Source organism: Anolis carolinensis, chromosome 1 (genome assembly GCF_035594765.1).
Source record: "Anolis carolinensis isolate JA03-04 chromosome 1, rAnoCar3.1.pri, whole genome shotgun sequence".
Taxonomy (NCBI): Eukaryota; Metazoa; Chordata; class Lepidosauria; order Squamata; family Dactyloidae; genus Anolis; species Anolis carolinensis.
In genome coordinates this window covers 250,247,348-250,267,481 of record NC_085841.1, presented here as the reverse complement: position 1 = coordinate 250,267,481, position 20,134 = coordinate 250,247,348, and the positions used below count along the sequence as shown (strand labels likewise).

Sequence of the window (20,134 nt, the reverse complement as noted above, 5' to 3'; positions counted from 1 at the left end):
TGAGCTAATGCATTTGTAACCTTTTAATTTAAAACCCAAGGTTGAAACACACAAGATTACATTTATTTTACTACATTGCTTTGATGGAATAATCTTATCTGCTAACATTTGAAAGCTGACTCCATTAGCAAATATGAAAAGTGTCTAGAGAAGATCTTTTAATCATGGAGATAACTGTTTATGATAGCTGTCTTCTGTTAATTATCTTGCATATTCACCTTCACTTAATGTTGCCTGCAGGGGATTTCTAGGAGAAATGTTTTCTGCATTTTGGCAGCATTGAACATGCCTATTTAGTAACTAGCTGTTACCCTCTTTGGCACCACACAAAAAAGACGGGGGAAAGGGCAGTGGTTCTAAATGTGTGCATTTTACAGTTATTCTGTCATCCAAATATAAAAAAGCATTAATGGCAAGTCGTAGCTTGGGAAACTAAGAGACTATACTGCATATCAAGGTACTATACTATACCTTGATATACTCTAACATTGCAAAATACTTCAAAACAATAATGTACCAAACATATTTTCAGTTCTCAAATTAGGATATGAATGTATGACATAGGAAGGCTGAAATCGATGAATTTTCAGGACTAGTATACATAATTACTTCAAATAACAAGTTAGCTCGTAACTATTCCTGCCAAGTCCTAATTTATTTATTGTTCCGGCTCCAGCACATTATTCCTACTCCTGGACCTATTGTCCTGCGTTTGCACAAGCCCTGCCCTTCCCTTGGCCCACTTTTCAGTTCTGTGATGTTCACTGATGTATTTTATGTTTTCATTTCCTTGGTTTAATTGTTTTTAATTATATTGTTTTGTTATGTGGTTTTAATTCTGTACCTTGAATTCTCTCTGTTTTCTGGGCTTGGTCCCCATGTAAGCCGCCCGAACCCCTTCGGGGAGATGGAGGCGGGTTATAAGAATAAAGTTGTTGTTGTGATTGTTATTGTTGTTGTTATCATCATCATCATCATCACCACCACCACCACCACCACCATCAGCATCACATGGTCACCTTTATTTGTGGACTATAACATATCACATTTTTGATAGAAGACTGCACAGTGTATACCCCTGCCTTTCCTGGTACAAACAGGTAAATCAAGTAGTTCAGAGATGATGTGTAGACCCTGTGCCTATTAATTTAACCTTGGAGTTTTAAGATTATTTTGGCCAGTACCCTCTAGTTGCCTGGCCAAAAAAAAAAAAAATTCTGGGTCCTCAGTACAGAGGTCTGTTTGCATTCCAATTTTGACAGCTAAGTCTGCTTCCCTCCCTTCTCCTTTATTGTTGGCGTCTGGGCAAGATTAGAAAAACTTGGCAATGAAGTGCATGTGGCTGTCCATATGTTGTTGGCCTTAGTGAGCAGCAATAAACAGCACAGCAAATGATGTGGAAAGCTGGGATTTTGCGGTCCAACAATATCTAGATGACTGCATGATTCCCCTCTTCAGTCGTTTCTGACAAAAATGCTGGTTTCGATTGAACTACATAGCTTTGAGCTGCCCTGGGTATATCGCCTTTATGTGAACAATTCCTTGCAAGACTTTTTGAATTACACATTGGTGCAATGACATTTCAGACTCATATCTGCAAATACTGAAACTTGTTAAATTCCCTTCCCAGGTTCCATTCACCCAGAAGATGACTCAAACATGCATATGCACAATTATCACCACCTCCTCCAGAAAAAGACTCACATGGTGCGTAGAACATCACTAAGACGGAAGAATGCTCCTTGATAAACTTGTCAAAGTCATCATCTGTTAGGTGATAAACCGCGTTATCCTCTTCTGGCCAAGGAGTCTCAGGGGCCTGTGGTTTAGGTGGCTGAGGACTTTAAAAACAAAGAGACACTGTTTAGAACAAGGTACTATTGAGATTGAAAAGCAGCTGCTTCGACCAAATGGATCTTAAGAAATTCAGCCAGTTATGCATATGTTAATAGGCAACATGCTAACTAGATACAGAAAAATGCCCCTCTCTAAGGAATAATCAGTCAAATGCAGATAAAAGAAGGCAGGGAGGGTAAACACCAATTTTGAAATTTGTAGAAACAGCAGAAACTATTGTGGTATAAACAGAAACAGCTTTATAATAGAACAGCAGACATGCTTTATTAAGTTCCTTCTTTCTTCCTATAATAAATATAAGATTTTACAACAACTTTGAAAAGGTAATCCAGCAACATCAGTGAACAATGCAGTTGTTTTCAATAAAAGAATTCAGAAAATACTATTCAGAATAAAGGTTACAGGAAATTAACACACACCCTCCATCCCATAGTACCCAGCATACCCAAAAATGTATAGTCTATTTTGTGTAATAGCAATCAGGTAAAGGGGGGAAACAACAGATTATGAACATGATTTTGAGAAGCCGGAAACATAATTGAACATGAACAACTGGGCAAGAAGAATGGCATCTAATTTCATAAAGAAAATGAATTTGAAATTGCTCACTAGAATGAAGTGCCGCCAAAAGAAGCTCTACATTTTCCCACCTCTGTTTTGTACCAATCATTAATGAAAAAGTTCAATTTTCCATATATAACTTTATGCATCAGCCCAATTCTTTTCACCTTGTAGGAATTAAAGATAGTGAGAATGGTATGCAAAGCTAAAACCAGATTCGTGGAAGATGCTTTCCAAAGTTAGTCATTTGATAAGTTAAACAGCTCTGTACTTTTCACAAAAGAAATAAGGGAATGACCAAACAGTAATGTAACCATATAGATCTCTTGCATAGTGTTATTATCTAAATATCTATGTGATTTATCTCAATTATTCTGTAACACTGGAGAGCGTTATCACTACCTTATAAACCAAGTGGTTCTCAACCTGTGAATCCCCAGGTGTTTTCACCTAAAACTCCCAGAAATCCCAGCCAGTTTACTAGCTGTTAGGATTTCTGGGAGTTGAAGGCCAAAACATCTGGGGACCCACGGGTTGAGAAACACTGTTATAGATTCATTAAAAAAATCTAGAAATCTTAAGACAAAAAATGAACTCCAAAAACCTGGGTTAACTTATCTGTGGTTTAATGTCAGTACTGTACCTTAACACTTATAAAAAAGAAATATTCCTTTTTCTCAATAAAGCGCAAGAGTTTAATCCATCTTGGGATAATCTTAAAAAAGTCCTGACACACACTGATTGTCTTGGCCGTGGAGCCACTTTCGACTTTTTGAATGTCTGGGCGAGAAAATGGGGGTGGTGGGCAGAGGTGGATGGCCCCTCAGGCTTTCCTCTTGGTGCTTTCCTCTTTCCACAGAATGACCCTCAATTTATCCATGGTCATGTCAAAATCCATAATTTCAGTCCCAAATTCTGCTGTCGACTTCTATATTTATACAATGTACTCTCATGGGGTGGTTCAGGTATAAGTGAGCTCACAGCTGAACTCAGATCCGATAGGGACCTTCTACTTCTTGCGGTTTCTCAAGTTGCTCCTGACATGAAAACAAAATAAAACAAAACAAAACAAAACCAAATGATGCTCTTCAGTCCTTTCCTCTGCCTTGGTCCTGGAAGTATTTTTGTTATTCTCTAATAAGCAATCGAAGTAACAACATCAAAGTGTATACCCTCTGCGCTTATATTCAGAAACCACTAGTTGCATTCCAGAATTCTAGAACTCCAGCAACATTATAAGGATCTTCAAAATGAACTAACATGCCTCTTCAATTGCTTTCAAAATGTTGCTGATTCTACATCTTTCAAAATTCCTCTAAAAACCCTTAAGCTCCAAAACCTGCTCTTCCATATTACTCTATTCACTTGAGTATTTTCCTTCTGGGTTGGCAAATTTTAGACTGTGAGCCTTTAGATAGTTATTCATAGGTTGGGTTGTTTTTCAACGTAACTTCACAACAGCTAGACATATAAAATGTTTATGTGTACAATGGCGGCAAACAATCAGAGCCTAAAGGTAAATAAAATCACCAAAGAAGTGAAGCGCTTGCACACAATCGCCAAAGTAGAACTCTTAATAAGCAAATCAATACTATTTTTCTTGGAAAGAAAGCATGATAAATAAATGCTATATATCCTCAAATACATTATCAACAGTGTGAATCAGCACTGACAGATGTGATACCACGCAACTGTAAAGAAATCCACATATGTTTTTAATAACCTGAAAAAGCCTGGCATTTTTTTTTATGGAAGGCAATGATTACAGATGTTTGAAGACAAGAGGACACGGAAATGCTCTTCGATCTACTTGAGGTATGATGTGCTACAGAGCTCACAGTCAGCAACACAATTCCCATGAAAAAGGAGAGCTGGCTGATGGATCTGCCTAATATGAATAATTTTAAATAATTCTGTATTAAAAACCACCGGTAAATTATTATCTGCATTACTTCTTGGAGACATAACTTTTTTCAAACTTCTTCCTACTCTCAATGAAGCGCTCAATAAATATTTGATCTTGTTTGCTATGTGTATTGAATTTAAGATACAGTTCACAATGACAGAAGAATAGCTGTCACAAGTGTGAATGTCCCACTCTAAATAGTTAATAATTAAGAATTACTGTAGAAAAAATAACCTGAGTATATAAAAGATAAGAGACATCTCTTACATTATTAATATATTGGTATACATCAGTTAAGTAGATGTGTTGCCTGGCATTACTTCTTTATTAGAAAATTATTAGAAAATTTGGTGACAATGGCAGAAATAACATGGAAAGAATAGGGATACGATTCTATGCCACAAAAACGAAGAGCAGTCCAACCGGTTATCCAAAATTAGTAATATGCACAACATCAGGGCAGATAAACAAAAAACCCTAGAAAAGAAAAGCTTCTTCCAAAATGCATTCATTTTCCTTTGATAAGTCTTTCTATTTTGGCGGCCAAACTTGTAGTTCTATGCTTTTTCACATGCTGGGATTACCCGGTTGGTTGTTGTGGGACCTGCGAGAGAACCTCTTTGGCTACGTTGGAGCTGCAGTTAAGGAGGTTATGGTAGTGCAATTGATTTTTTGTCCTTCAGAAGTTTAGTTCCACCTGATGAATGTAGAGGGTGTACGCCATGATTTCTTGGGATATAGATGTCTTTTGTGGCTTTGAAGAATCCCCGTGCATCATAGACATCTGTAAAGTGTTGGTTTCTTGAGCCTTTTTTGCCCACCAGATGTTCTTGAGTTCTCTAGTCCTTCTTTGGACCACAGCTTTTGCAACAGCATAGATTTTTTTCTTAGCAGCACAGTTGGTGTCTCTCTGCCATGTTTCGAAAGTTTTCCTTTTCGTATCAGTTAACTGTTGGATCTCATTACCATTTTCATCAAACCAGTATTGATGTTTCTTTGACACTCCCTCTATATCAAAGGATCTCATCCCAGTTTATCTGTTTATCCCAGGGTATCTGGCAGTGGGGACTCATATATTCCAGTTTAAAGCAGATAATCTGAAATCAATATAAAGGGAAGTATGGAAGGGTCCTTAGTTTGGTATCCAATGGTTTCTTCATGGGCTGTGATAATAGAGGTCTTCAGTTTATTCCAATGTTCCTCAATATTTTCAGGGTGTTCTATGTGTAGATCATCCTTGAGTGTTATTTGGAAAAGGGCTCATTTGGAAGGCTCTTGGAGGGCTTGTGTGTTCATTTTACGCTTTATCTTTCTTCCTTGGAGTCTGCGTTTGGGGCAATCTTGATGGCCATCATGGATCGGATTAACCTGTGGTCTGTCCAGCAGTCATCTGCTCCTATAATGGCTCTTGTGAGAAGCATATTTCCGGCATGTATGATTACACAATCTAAGATGTGCCAATGCTTTGACTGGGGTGCTTCTGTGATGTCTTGAGTTTGTTTTTCTGGTGGAAAACCGTGTTGGAGATGACAAGGTTGTGTTCCACACATTTGGTGAGAAGTAGGATGCTATTCGGGTTGCTGTTTCCAACCCCATCTTTTCCAATGGTCCCTGGCCATAGGTTGAATTCTTGTCTGACTCTTGCATTAAAATCCCCCAATAAGATGATCTTGTCCTCCTTAGACATCTCCAATAGAATGGTGTCCAACTGACAGGATTTTTTTCCTTGATATCTTCGTCAGCATCTAGTGTTGGTACGTAGACAATTATGATGGTTGCCTGATGGTTTTTGGCAACATTAATTCAGAGGGTTGAGAGTTGTTCATTAATGCTGATGGGTGCTTCAAACAGGTGTTTCACCAGGTTGTTTTTGATAGTAAAGCAAACTCCATGTATTCTTCCTTCTTGTTTGGAGAGTCCCTTCTAGAAGAAGGTGTAGCCTCATTTTTCTTTCTTCAGCTATCTCTCTCCTGCTCTCCAATTCTCTTGAACTGCTGCTGTGTCAATGTTAAAGCTTGCAGCACTTCCTAGTTTGGAGGAAGTCAGCAAAGCCATCAGCCAACTAAAAAATAACAAAGCCAACGGACCTGACGGGATTCCTGCTGAAATCTTTAAAGAGAGTTGACCTGAGCTGACACAACAACTCCCACCAGCTCACTGAAAAAGTGTGGGCGACTGAGAAAATCCCAGCAGACTTCAAAGTTGCCACCATTATCACCCTTTTCAAAAAGGGTGAAAGAACAGACTGTGGAAACTATTGTGGTATCTCCCTTCTAATCTCCACTGGGAAAATCCTCACAAGAATCCTTACAAATTGCCTTCTACCAGTCTCAGAAGACATCCTCCCGGAATCCCAGAACAGCTCCCGCCCCTTCAAAGGAACAGTGGATATGATTTTCACTGCACGACAGCTCCAAGAAAAATGGAGGGAACAAAATCGACCTCTGTACAGGGCATTCCTTGACCTTGCAAAGGCATTCGAAACAGTGAATGGCAGTGCTCTCTAGATCACCTTCCAAAACCTTATTTTCACTCAGGTTCAGAAGATAATGTGATGAGGTAGTATTATGACAAAGGGAGGAAATCTACTTTCTCCACATCTGGTAAAAATGTATGCATCTCTATCACGTCACATCTTACTTACCTTTTTTCTAATCTAAGCAGAGCCAAATGTTTTAGGGCAGTTCCCTAATCATTTGATAACTTTAATTACTGTCTTTTGTGCCTTTTTAATCTTTATAATACCCTCCTTTAGCTGTATGATGATCAGAACTGTAGACGTTGTTCCAGATGTGGTGGCACCATGTCTTTGCATAAGGTCAGTATAGTACTGGCAGCTTTATTTTTCAGTTTCCTTTCAAATTATGATCAATTGTAATTTACCTCGTTTATTAACCTACCCACACATTGATTCAATAATTTCACTGTATTATCTAACACAATCCCAAGATTTTTTTCTTGGTCAATCTTTAACAACACGGATTCCACCAATGTATCTGGTAACTTTAAAGTTCTTGCCATATTTTACATTTGCTTACACTGAATATAATCGGTCATTTTTTGTTCATATCCCAGTTTGGTGAGATTTTACACAATCCTTTTTTTTACCTCAACAACCTGAATAATTTAGGCAAATGTAGCCCCTTGATAACTAGCTGTAATTCCATATTGCTTTATGAATAAGTTTAAAAGGCACCACATCAAATATAGTCCATGGATCCTGGATACTGGTCTTAAAGTTCTGTCTTGAAGGCCTTACAAACACATTCATCTTCAACAAAGAGCAATGCTCTTCTCTTTGAAGAGTTTACATGTGAAAGAGGCCACAGACCAGTGGAGAGGAAATGCTGGCCCATGAGGGGTTTTGTATGTCAACTCCTAGCAGCCCCCACCTTACACGGCTAACGTAAAGGGACTGTGGGAGTTTTGAGCAAAAATAACTGGAGGGCCAAAGAGCAAAGTGAGGAGAAAAGTGTGGATTCAATAGATAAAAAATATCTTTTCATCTGGTTACAAGCTGTTAGGGATACTTTCAATACAGAATGAGTTACTGACAAAGATTGCTTTAAAAAAGCAGTTCTGAGAAGGGATTTACATAAGGAGAGGAAGACAATGCATTGCATAGGTTACTTGTACATGAGGCAGCTAGGACGGGATGATGAATTTAGGAGTGCCTAAAATATCGTGGAGATAAAAAAAAAACATGTCACATCTGCTAGGTGCAAATTTGTGGCAAGAAATTTAGTGTAACATGTAATTATGAGCCATAGAAAATAATAATGGAGGGCACACATTGCTCATGTTGCTGCAATCTCCCCATTCCTGACATAATCCGATATTGTCTAAGTTTACAAGCAGCAACTTTCTAATAATCGTTAGCAATGGTCTTGATAAAGACCTTTGGTATTCATCCATACATCCAATGCTTTTGGGGTGGAAAGATTGGCCGCTTACAAGAAACGTTGCCCACTGTTTCCATCCTAAATATCTTGGTGTCACCTTAGATCGAACACTAACATATAGGAAACACTGCATGAACACCAAGCACAAAGTAGCTACACGCAACAACATCCTGCGGAAACTGACTGGCAGTGCATGGGGTGCAGACCCACAAGTAATAAGAACATCAGCCCTGGCCTTGTCTTTCTCAACTGCTGAGTACGCCTGTCCTGTCTGGCAAAAGTCTGCCCATGCGAAGCAAGTGGACATAGCACTAAACGAAACATGCAGAATAATCACAGGATGCCTTAAACCTACACCTGTTGATAAACTCTACAAGTTAGCTGGCATTGCCCTTCCTGACGTGCAACGGGAAGTTGCTGCTAACTGTGAGAGAAATAAGGTCGAACATTGTGAAAGCCATCCACTGCATGACTATCAGCCTCCTCCCACCAGACTCAAATCAAGGAAGGGCTTCATGAGAACCATCACTCCTCTTGATGTTCCTCCAGCAGCAGCAAGGGTGTCCCTCTGGGCAGCTAAACCTGGCAATTCCAACTGGATGGCCCCCCAAGAGGGTCTTCCTCCAGGGGCAAACCAAGAATGGGCAACCTGGAAGTCCCTGAACAGACTCAGAAGCGGAGTGGGCAGATCTAAAGACAACTTGGCGAGGTGGCACTACCTGGAGGAATCCTCCACCTTGTGTGACTGTGAAGCAGAACAAACAACTCCGCATATGTATGCTTGCCCACAATGTCCTGCCTCATGTACAGAGGAGGAGTTGCTTAAAGCTACGGACAATGCGGTTGCTGTTGCCCGCTTTTGGTCTAAAACTATTTAGTTGTTTGTGATTTCCTCTATTTTTTTTCATCATTTTTTAAAATGTATTTGTTATGCAATGCTTTTGACACAAAATAAATAAACTTTCTAATGCCACTGACTGAGTGGTGAGGTGCTGCATGTAAACCAGGCATGGGCAAACTAAGGCCTGTAGGTTGGACCTGTCCCCTTGGGCGCTTACCTCTGACCCTCCTCATTTTTCCTGTCCTCTCGGCATAAGGATATGGGAGGAAGCGCTCTCAACCACCACCTGTCTTGCCCTCCTCCTAGCATAAGGATGGAGTGAGTGGCCCTGTCCTTATGCTGGGAGAACAGCTCAAGGTTTGGGGGGTGGGGGAGTATAACCATGGGTCTTTCCCTCCTCCCAGCATAAGGACAGCCTGAGGATGAACCAGCTCCAGCCCTGCCCCCACCCCACCCAGTGCCTGCCCATCGGCACTCCCTCCCAGGCCCGCAATGCAGCCCCAAGGAAAAAAAAGTTGGCCCATGACTGTTGTAAACTGTAATTGAGGATACCACAAAAGAATCTCAAGGATTAATGTTTCATATTTAAAGCTCTGGAAGGTAGCATTAGAACAAAAGGCAAACAAAAAGACAACTATCCAGAGCTGAATATATTGTAAATCTTGAAATGCTTTAGTTTCTAATTCCCAAGCAGACAAACATTACGCTGTGGCCTTTCAACCCAAGATTATGAGTCAGCAAAAATGTTAAGATTCTCAAGGATTCTCTCAGTCTGTTTCTACACTGCTGAATGAAGTCTGAATTGCACTGAACTGCATCATATGGTTCTATGCTGATCATATAATGTAGTTCAAACTGCATTATTTGTCAGTGTAGAACCAGCCTCAGTCCCACCAACATCCCACACACTTTTAGTGAGGAAACAGGAAAGCCTTCTTCATGACTGTCCTTGGATGATAGAATTATCTCTCACAGCTCACTAATAAGTTGGCCCCTATCTCTCATTCTTCCAGAAGGCAAACATCTCTTTTTAGGAATGCTTTTAGATATTAACTGACAGCTCAAGATCATTAAGGAGCCCCCGATGGTGTAGCGGATTAAATCGCTGAACTGCTGAACTTGCGTAGTGAAAGGTTGGCAGTTTGAATCCGGAGAGTGGAGTGAGCTCCTGGTGTTAGCCCCAGCTTCTGCTAACCTAGAAGTTCGAAAACATGCAAATGTGAGTGATCAATAGGCATCACTCTGGCGGGAAGGTAACGGCAGTCCATGCAGTTATACCAGCCACATGACCTTGGAGGTGTCTATGGACAATGGCGACTCTTCGGCTTAGAAATGAAGATGAGCACCAACCCCCAGAGTTGGACACGACTAAATGTCAGGGGAAAATCATTACCTTTACCTTTAAAGGTCTTTAAAGTGGGGATGCTATACTTTTATTTACATTATTATGCTTTATAGTCTTTAAAACTGTTTTAAATTAGTGATTTTAAATGTAATTGCTTTTTTAAAAAAACAGTCTTGTGCAATGAAATGTTTTAGCTGAATCTTATTTTAACCTATATTGTAGGATATTTTGGGTCCCGTTTAGGGAAAGAGGAAGGAAATTAACTTAAAAAAATGAGATTGGACACAAAGGGAAATGACATGTCTAAATGTGAAGCTTGAGCCCTACTATTTTTCTATGGGGCGAATGTGACTTTGTTTCTCCCTCCTTGGCTCTTCTCCCAGAAACAGGTATGTTCTGAACAAATGCAAATATTACATGGCTTCTCCCTCAGTTATGTTTTTATTCAGATAATTTATTTCTCCTTTCAAATGAGGAATCTTGGATCTGCCTTCTAAAGAGAAGCACAACATAATGAATTCTTTATTTTTCATGAACTTGCAGTAGTCGGCAGGTACAAAATAACTGGAAGTCTTACATTCACAAGCCCTTTATCAAGGCTGAAAGAAGCTCCCCCCCCCTTTTTTTTTTTTTTGGTAAATCCACTATCAGTCTGTAACAGGAGGCTGAATTAATTGGCAAAGTGATTTGTTCCTGTTATTCTTTTTAATTAGGTTTATTATATCCCATATAGAGCCTACATATGTCCCACCATTCTTCAATTACACTTTTCAGGCCCTTTTGAATCAATGCCCAGAGCATTGGGCTACTCATACTACAGATTCTTTTGAGCAATTCATTACTATTACTGTGCCTATGTGCCAGGCTTACACTGTTGACAAATTATACTCCGCAGCCTCAATTATGGGTAGCTTCCAAAGCAAAGGATGGATTCTGAATATTAATCTATTCCCCTCCCCAGCCCAATATTGATTTCTTTCAGGGGAGGGAAGAAAAGCTGCTGCATCATTTTGCCTTTTGGGAAACTATTAAGCGTGCATTGGAAATTAATTGAGGACAAACAGCTGTCTTTTGCTCTGGACGATGGAAATATCAGCCAAAGCCCAGAGTGGCTTGTTAGCAGAGATTATCATTGGGAAGAGTCGGCAGCTGTTCTGCTGTGCCTTCAGTCGTTGTATTCACTAGCTGTCACAGCAATGATATAAAAGCATTGCATATTACAGGGATTATTAGTCCATAATGTAGGCAGATTGAAGGAATGAAGAAGCAAGAAAAGAACTCTAGACACTTCTAATGTTCCACATGTGCTAGCCAAGAGATAAGGGCATCATTGCTGAGCCAAAAGGCAAAGAAAAAGCTACAGGTGATGAAGGCATGCATCACTGCTTATGGAAGAAGAAAGAACTTCTCTATCTTATTCTCTGTACTACATGTTGCTCTCTTAGTAGACCAAAGAAATACATTATTGCTAAAGACAACATTTCCTTCTTGGATCTATGCAACAAGCAAGCAGAAGCATAATGTTCCTGAATAACTGCCTCTTCCAGCTTTGATATACATAAGGTAAAGGTAAATAATAAATAATAATATAATAACTTTATTTGTATATCCTGCCTCCAGCTCTCCAAACGGATTCGGGGCGGTTTACATGGGAATTCAATTCTCTAAGCAAGTCAGTTCAACAAAAATTAAAACCCAGCATAGATTAAAACATATCTCAATAAAATCAACAACATTACAACAAGATAAGGTTTTTCCCTGACATTAAGTGTAGTCGTGTCCAACTCTGGGTTTGGTGCTCATCTCCATTTCTAAGCCGAAGAGCTGGCGTTGTCCATAGATGCCTCCAAGGTCATGTGGCTGGCATGACTGTATGGAGTGCCATTACCTTCCTGCCAGAGCAGTACCTATTGATCTACTCACATTTGCATGTTTTTGAACTGCTAGGTTGGCAGAAGCTGGGGCTAACAGCAGGAGCTCACCCCACTCCCCATATTCAAATTGTTGACTTTTCAGTCAGCAAGTTCAGCAGCTCAGCAGTTTAACCCACTGGAGGCTCCAATGATGTACATAGACTGATCCAATACAGCCAGGGCAAATTAAAGCATATTGCAGACCATTACCCCACCTCATAACCAAGGATAACATTTAGTCTTCCGGTTGTTTAGGGCCCCAGAAATCCCGTACACTTTGGCCAACTGTAAGAAATTCTGGAATCATAGACCCAAAACATCCAGAAGACCTAAGATTGGGACCCACTGATCTAGGAAATTAAATTCTATATCTGCCATCACTGTCTCGACTTATAAAATATGAACCTCTTACATGGAATCATTAGCTACAAAAATATACCCTTTCTCCCTGTAATGCAGAAAACAATCTAATTGCCCTGTAGAGGCTGAAACAATGTTAAATACCATTTAAACTCATGTGTAAGTCAGCCTTATGTAAAACCCAAGAGAAAAACTTAGGAGCATGTACCAAACAAATCTTTTCCTGTAATTTCAAAAATGCATGAAAGGAGTATACTTAGAGAAAGCTAATGAGAAGGAGAGGATCTGTTTATCTGAGGGGCTACAGTGGGGGGGGGGGGGGAGTTGTATTGGTGGTCTTAAAATGTCTACATCTAAACAAATACAGATAAGGAAATGAATATAATTGAGAAAAGAATGGGAAGGAAGCCTTGAAAAAAAGGGTTAGGAGAGAAGAGCAAGGAAAGCAACCTGCCTCTATTAGGGATCCACCACAAAAGTCATTTTAAAATAGGATCAGACAAGCTTTTACAGTAAAAGCACTACAATCTCACTACAGAGAAGCATATGCAGGAAGCCCTTATTAAAAATAGCCATTGCCACTCTGCTGTGCCTCAAATGTGCAAAATGGCAGGTGCACCACATTCTTCAGTTGCTGATAAACACCACTTGGGCTGAAAAGGGAGAGGAAAAAGGGAAGGCTGTCCTTTCTCAGGTTTGGGTAAAGCGGGAGTAATGGGGTGGGAGCACTTTTTAATTTAACCGCTTATCACGCCTTTGTGCTGGATCCCTATTCCGGAACTGACCCATGTATTTTAACCCGTGACTGAGTTTTAATTCAAGCAAGCTTTTACCACATAAAGCAAGGGAGCTTTTTATGGGGAGGTTGCATTCTTTGTTTGTTTTTACTGTTTTACATGGATTTAACTGTTTTACATTTTTATTGTGAAAATTTTGAATTATTTTGGAAAACGCTTTCGGTCCTGCTTTGGGAGAATGCTAGCATTAAAAAGCCAATAATAATAATAATAATAATAATAATAATAATAATAATAATAATGGGAATGAAGAGGAAATGACCAGTTTTTTTTCAAAATTTATTTTTTCACTTATACACAAGTATATGGGCAGTCCCCATGTTACAAACATCCGACTTAAAAATGACTCATAGTTAAGAACTGGGGTGAGACAACAGGAAGTGAAAGAAATCTATCCCTCATAAGGGAAATTCATTCCTGAAAGAAATATCATGGAGAAAAGGTATCTGCACTGAAGCTTTCTCACCAATCCTTGATTCCACAACAAGCCATTTTTTTTCAAAATCCAGTTATCACAGGGACAGAAAGTGAGGGGAAATCTTCTGAACAGGGGCACACAAATACAACAGGGGTATTAACCCTTCCTTGTGCTATATGTATATGTGTATGTACATCTACATGTACATGTATTTGGCTGGAGTTACACTTAAAATGTACCTGTTCCCACTTAAGAACAAACCTACAGAACCTATCTCGTTCATAACATGGGAACTGCCTATACAGTATTAAGAGGTGGGGAAAGATGAAAAAATGGACAATATTCCATCATCACTCACCCCATGTGGAAGCAGGGGTTTTCAAGGGATCAAAGACAATCAAGGCTGCCAATCTAGCATGGAATAATACCTAAGAACTTAAGCTCGATGTGGCCAAGCATAGAGCTGCCTAAGGCAATTCATTATGTCTTCAACATCAGCCTTACTCCCAAATCTCTAATTTGAGCAATGAAATGTTAGTGTAGAATAAATCAGAAAATACATGTGAAGAATCTTGAGTTTTTAGCATTTGTTCAACTATTTTTCCATCTGCACTACCATATTAATCCTCATACGCAGCACCTCCATAATACATCAGGTCCAAGTACACAAAAATGCACTGTTCCGGCAGAACTATTAGTTTTAAATCAAGTCTGTCAGGGGACTAACTGCATGAATATATTCAGGCCATTGGAACAGTGAATACAATCCGAATCCAAAAGCCATATATAGATTCCAAATGGCTCACACACTGTCAAGTAAAGTAAATTCTTTTTGCTATATAGCAACAGAGCAACAGTCCACTTTCCAGTTAAACACAGCCAGTGTGAATGAGCTCTGGAGCTTTTGCTTGGTTTCTATAACTCGCAAGTATTCAATACCGAATATTATCTCTTCCAAGATATATCTGCCAATCAATTCTGTGCAGGTCAGCTCCATCTCTGAATGTTTTCTTTTCTATATAGTCTAATATGCTTTTAAAAAGTGGGTATTTGTTCAAATTTCTTCTCCCTCAAAAGCTGAGGAATGAATGTTACTGGTTCTGGCAAACTCCAAGTTTCCCTGGATCTTTCAAAAATGCGAAATCTAGTGTTAGCTTCGGCTGCCTTAGAAAATGAATTTATTATATAGGGAGCAGACAATCCCACTATTAAAACAGTTCCACTGGCTGCCGATAGGTTTCTGGTCCCAATTCAAGGTGCTGGTTATTGCTTATAAAGCCCTACGGTTCGGGTCCAGCCTATCTTTGCGATTGCATTTTCTACTACAAATCTGTATGAACTTTAAGATTTGCTGGGGAGGCCCTTCTCTTGCTCCTGCCACCATCCCAAACGGTTGGTGGGGATGAGGGAGAGGCCTTCTCAGTGGTGCTCCCCCCCCCCCCCCGCGCTCTGGAACTCCCTCCCGAGAGAAATTAGATTAGCTTCTACCATGGTCACATTCCAGAAAAACTTGAAATCCTGGTTATTTCAATGTGCTTTTGACTAAATTCGGCATAATTTGACAGAGTCCTTTTACCTTCACTTATACCCAGCCACTGCACTTTATTACTGGCCCATCTTATTAGTGACCTTGCAATAGATTGCACATGTATAATTTATTGCCTTGCCTCCAATATTTGAACACGCCCATTGCGCCTGGCTAACAGTTATTACTGATCGGTTTTTGATGAGTTTATGCTTTTCTGTTTTTTATATGTTTTATGTATTAATGCATTGTAATTGAATGTATCCTATGTTGTTGTATTTTATTGTTGCATTATTGGGCTGGGTCCCCATGTAAGCCGCCCCGAATCCCTTTGGGGAGATTGAGTGGGATATAAGAATAAAGTTGTTGTTGTTGTTATTATTATTATTATTAAAGTCCTCACCAGCTCTTGATTAAATGTGATTATGGAAAACTTAATTTATTCAATCTGGACTTCGCTGTCTGTAAAAAATTGCATTCAAGATGGCCTATGCCACTACCACCAACCACCAAATCACACCCAAGGGAAGCCTCCACATTTATAAATGGAACCTGTGCATAGACTGGGATTGTCCTTCTGGCTGCTCAGATAAAATAAATGACTGCAACTGGAAAATATGTGCAATGGTAAAACAGCATGGAATCTGAAAGCAAACAATAGCCTAAGATGATTGTTCATAGATCAGTGATACGCTTTTATTGTCCTTCTGAAGTAATGTCACAAAACACTGCTATTTCTAGGATCCAAGTGTGTTTACCAAAATAGCCAGTTCTCAGAAACATAGTTGAAGAACTTGCAGGACTTACTTTTGTAACCATTCTGCTATGTCCTTTGCTGTGGCACTGTAGTTTTCAAAGTTAAACAGGAATTTTCCTTTTCTGTAAGCACAACAAACCAGGAAATTACCATATATAAACATATAAATATGAAATAGGTGATCTCATTTTAAAAGTATCTGTATGCAGAATAAATTGAGACTGACTCAAAATAGCAGATGGTTGGGTATCCCCGGACGTTATATTCTTCTTTAATTTTTTCAAATTCAGCCGAGTAGACATTCATTCCTGCAAATACCTGAAACAAGAAAACAAATAATTTCTTACTCCACACAGCTCTTCTGAAGGATGAACAACTTTCCTTAATTGCAGCATTCATTATATTTGGTAAAAAAAAACCTATATGTGCCAATGAAGCTACATAAAATTATCTCGCTTCAAAGATTATACAACATATTGACTTGAATGAAATTCACTTCAGCATTAGCAGTGGAAGAAACAAAACTGAACAGGCCATATTAAAGGCTTTTTCACACATTATGGAGTGTGAACTTTGTTTGTTGATTGATTAAAGATTTTTCCTGAATTATAAAGAGGCTTGCAATCATGAGTTTAGCATGTTTGGATTTTACAAAATCAAGAGCTTTTGTGGACTGAATGTTAGGCTTGAATACGAACCAAAATAAGGTTTTCACTCAGCTGTAAAACAACCTGACTGGCTTTGTAGAAAGACTGACCACTAGCTAAACCAGAACTGTTTGCAAGAAAAAAGCAATAGTTGCTGCTGTTGTTGTGATGTTTGAACGTATAGTGAAAATCTCATGTAAGAATATGAAAGTCTCCGAGTTTGAATTTGGTTGAGTTTCCCTGTAACACCTGAATTTTCATCCTAATTTATGAAATTTATGTTTCCATTGATTTTCCACCAATTTATGTATATTTCTACTTATTTGCATTTCAAAATAGGCACACTGCACTATCTCTGAATTTTTCTTTTAAACCTCACAAATATTGCTTGAGGTTAGTGACACATTTTCTCGCAACAATGAGTGAGGAAGGCAAAAAATACTAATTTTGTCAAATCTGTCAGGTTGAACAACACTTCGTTCTTTCCCTAATCTTATTCATGTCATCTTTAACGTATTTATTCAGGTGTGATGAATAAAAATATGTTTGTTATGGCAATCTTCATCATAGCTGGGTCTTATAAATTCCCTGGAAACACGAAAACTCATCTGAATGATTATGAAGCATCTGGTGCCATCACTACTCTGAAAAAAGTGTTTTGTAAAAAGTACTCTTCAGCTCACAGACTTTCTTATCTTTGGCTACACTGGCTAAGATTTCATGGAGTTTCAGTCCAACCACTAGGGCAAGGGTGTCCAACCTTGGACTTCCTTGAGCCACACTGGAAGAAGAATTGTCTTGGGCCATACAAAAAAACACACTAACACTAACTGATGAATAAAATGTCCTTGCATAATTTTCATGAGATCTGTCACCACAGATAAGCAAAGGTCTTCACATAATAATCCTAATTATGCACTGCCACATTCAGAGGGGTTTGAAAAATTATTGAACAAGTCTTCTGGCTGAACTCTTTGCAATTATAATGTGAATCATGGCTAGTATTCTGGTATTTGTAGACATAACATACTCTGATTATTCCATTCCATTCTATGGCCATCTATAAAAAAAAATCTCATAATGTTTTAAGTAAATGTATGGCTTTGTGTTGGGCTGTATTTATAAGACTTCTGGGCCACATGTGGCCACAGGTTGAACAAGCCTGAACATAACTTTTACCCTGAAACTAAACAAATTTTGGTGAACTGTTTTGTGCAATGTGTTCATCTATCAGCTACCTATCCCGGATTTTTATTTTTCTTCTAGTAACTAGAAGAAAAATCCAGAGATCTTTCTTGTTAACTTATTTGAGCTTTTTGGGCAAGAAACAAAACAGAGAAGGGTTACTGCATAATAAATCACAATAGATCTCTCCATCTTGTTTAGGTTTGCCATTGCAAGCTCCAGTGATGAAGAGTGTGAACTAGCAAATCCCTGGCTTTTCATGTTCTGTTAACAAGTATGAAATCAGACTAATATACTGAAGACTAATTCTGTGTTGTTGTTGATTGCCATCAAGTCAAGTTCAACTTATAGCAAGTCTAACAGCAACCTCCTGCAAAGGATTGTTACCTTGTTGCGGTACTGGAGCTTGAACATCTCAATGATGTCATGAGCGAAACTATGAATGGACACCCAAGATGGCAGAGAGGTCAGATCCTTGGGGAAGATAATGGCAACCCACCCCAGTATTCTTGCCATGAAAAACAGACTGGTTCAAAATTGGGAAAGGAGTATGGCAGGGCTGTATACTCCCACCCTACCTATTCAACTTATATGCAGAACAAATCATGTGATGCACGGGGCTTGATGAATCCAAAGCTGGAGTTAAAATTGCTGGAAGAAACATTAACAACCTTAGATATGCAGATGATACCACTCTGATGGCTGAAAGTGAGGAGGAGCTGAGGAGCCTTTTAACCAAGATGGAAGAAGAAAGTGCAAAAGCTGAGTTGCCGTTAAACATAAAAAAAACCCAAGATTATGGCAACCAGACTGATTGATAACTGGCAAATAGAGGGAGAAAACGTGGAAGCAGTGACACACTTAGTATTTCTAGGAGTGAAGATTACTGCAGATGCAGACTGCAGCCAGGAAATCAGAAAACGTCTACTTCTTGGGAGGAGAGCAATGACTAATCTTGATAAAATAGTGAAGAGCAGAGACATCACATTGGCAACGAAGGTCCGCATAATTAAAGCAATGGTATTCTCCATAGTAACCTATGTATGCGAGAGCTGGACCATAAGGAAGGCTGAGCGAAGGAAGACGGACGCTTTTGTACTGTGGTACAGGAGGAAAATTTTGTAAGTAACTTGGGCCACAAGAAGATCAAACCAGTCTATATTCCAGAAAATAATGCCCAGCTGCTCACTGGAGGGAAGGATATTAAAGGCACATAATGAGAAGACAGGAAAGCTTGGAGAAGAGAATGATGCTGGGGAAAATGGAAGGAAAAAAGAAGAGGGGCTGACCAAGGGCAAGATGGATGGATGGTATCCTAGAAGTGATTGGCTTGACCTTAAAGGAGCTGGAGGTGGCGACGGCCGACAGGGAGCTCTGGCATGGGCTGGTCCATGAGGTCACGAAGAGTCGGAAGCGACTGAACAAATAAACAACAACATCAACAACAGCAGCAGCAGCAGCAAGACATCTCCAAGCAGAGCCGGCCCTAGGCAATTTCCAAGTGTAAGCAAGCAGCATTTTGGTGCCCCCCCTCCTGAAACCAATCACTGAAAAATAAAAGGTAGAATGTAGAGGTGAATAGAATATATATGTGTGTGTGTGTGTTATAGTCCCTGCATATGTGTTTGTGTATGTGTGTATATGTGTGTGTGTGTGTGTGTGTGTATGTATACATACACACAATGTGGAGAATATGTGGAAAGGTAGATAGATAAGTAGGGAGCCACAGTGGAGGAACCTTCCCAGGAGCAAGGCCTAATAATAATAATAATAATAATAATCCGAAAATACATCACACAGTCCTAGACACTTGGGAAGTGTTCGACTTGTGATTTTGTGAAACGAAATCCAGCATATCTATCTTGTTTGCTGTGTCATACAACGTCATTGTGTCAATAATAATAATAATAATAATAATAATAATAATATAAAAATCATCCCTTGCAATATCCAAGATGGCTCACTGCTACAGAATCTTGGGAGCTGTAGTTTGGTATGGTACCATTATTGGCAGAGAAAGCTAAGCTGTAGGAGTTGAAATCCAATCATTTATCCTCCCTATAGAATCAATTTTATATGCACTTTTAGCTATGATTTATTTGTGACTTTATTGTGTTGTG

At 39.3% G+C, this 20,134-nt stretch overlaps 1 protein-coding gene across 1 annotated transcript in view; it reads right to left on the bottom strand.

The window, feature by feature from the left end:
• The window catches only part of pdia5 (protein disulfide isomerase family A member 5), a 220,977-nt gene that overhangs the window by 69,688 nt on the left and 131,155 nt on the right, over positions 1–20,134 (bottom strand). The window contains exons 9-11 of the mRNA XM_062967407.1: positions 16,409–16,500; positions 16,233–16,304; positions 1,705–1,841 (exon numbers count right to left, since the gene is read on the bottom strand). Of these exons, the coding sequence (XP_062823477.1) occupies positions 1,705–1,841; positions 16,233–16,304; positions 16,409–16,500 (301 nt within the window). The remainder of the gene's footprint in view (positions 1–1,704; positions 1,842–16,232; positions 16,305–16,408; positions 16,501–20,134) is intronic.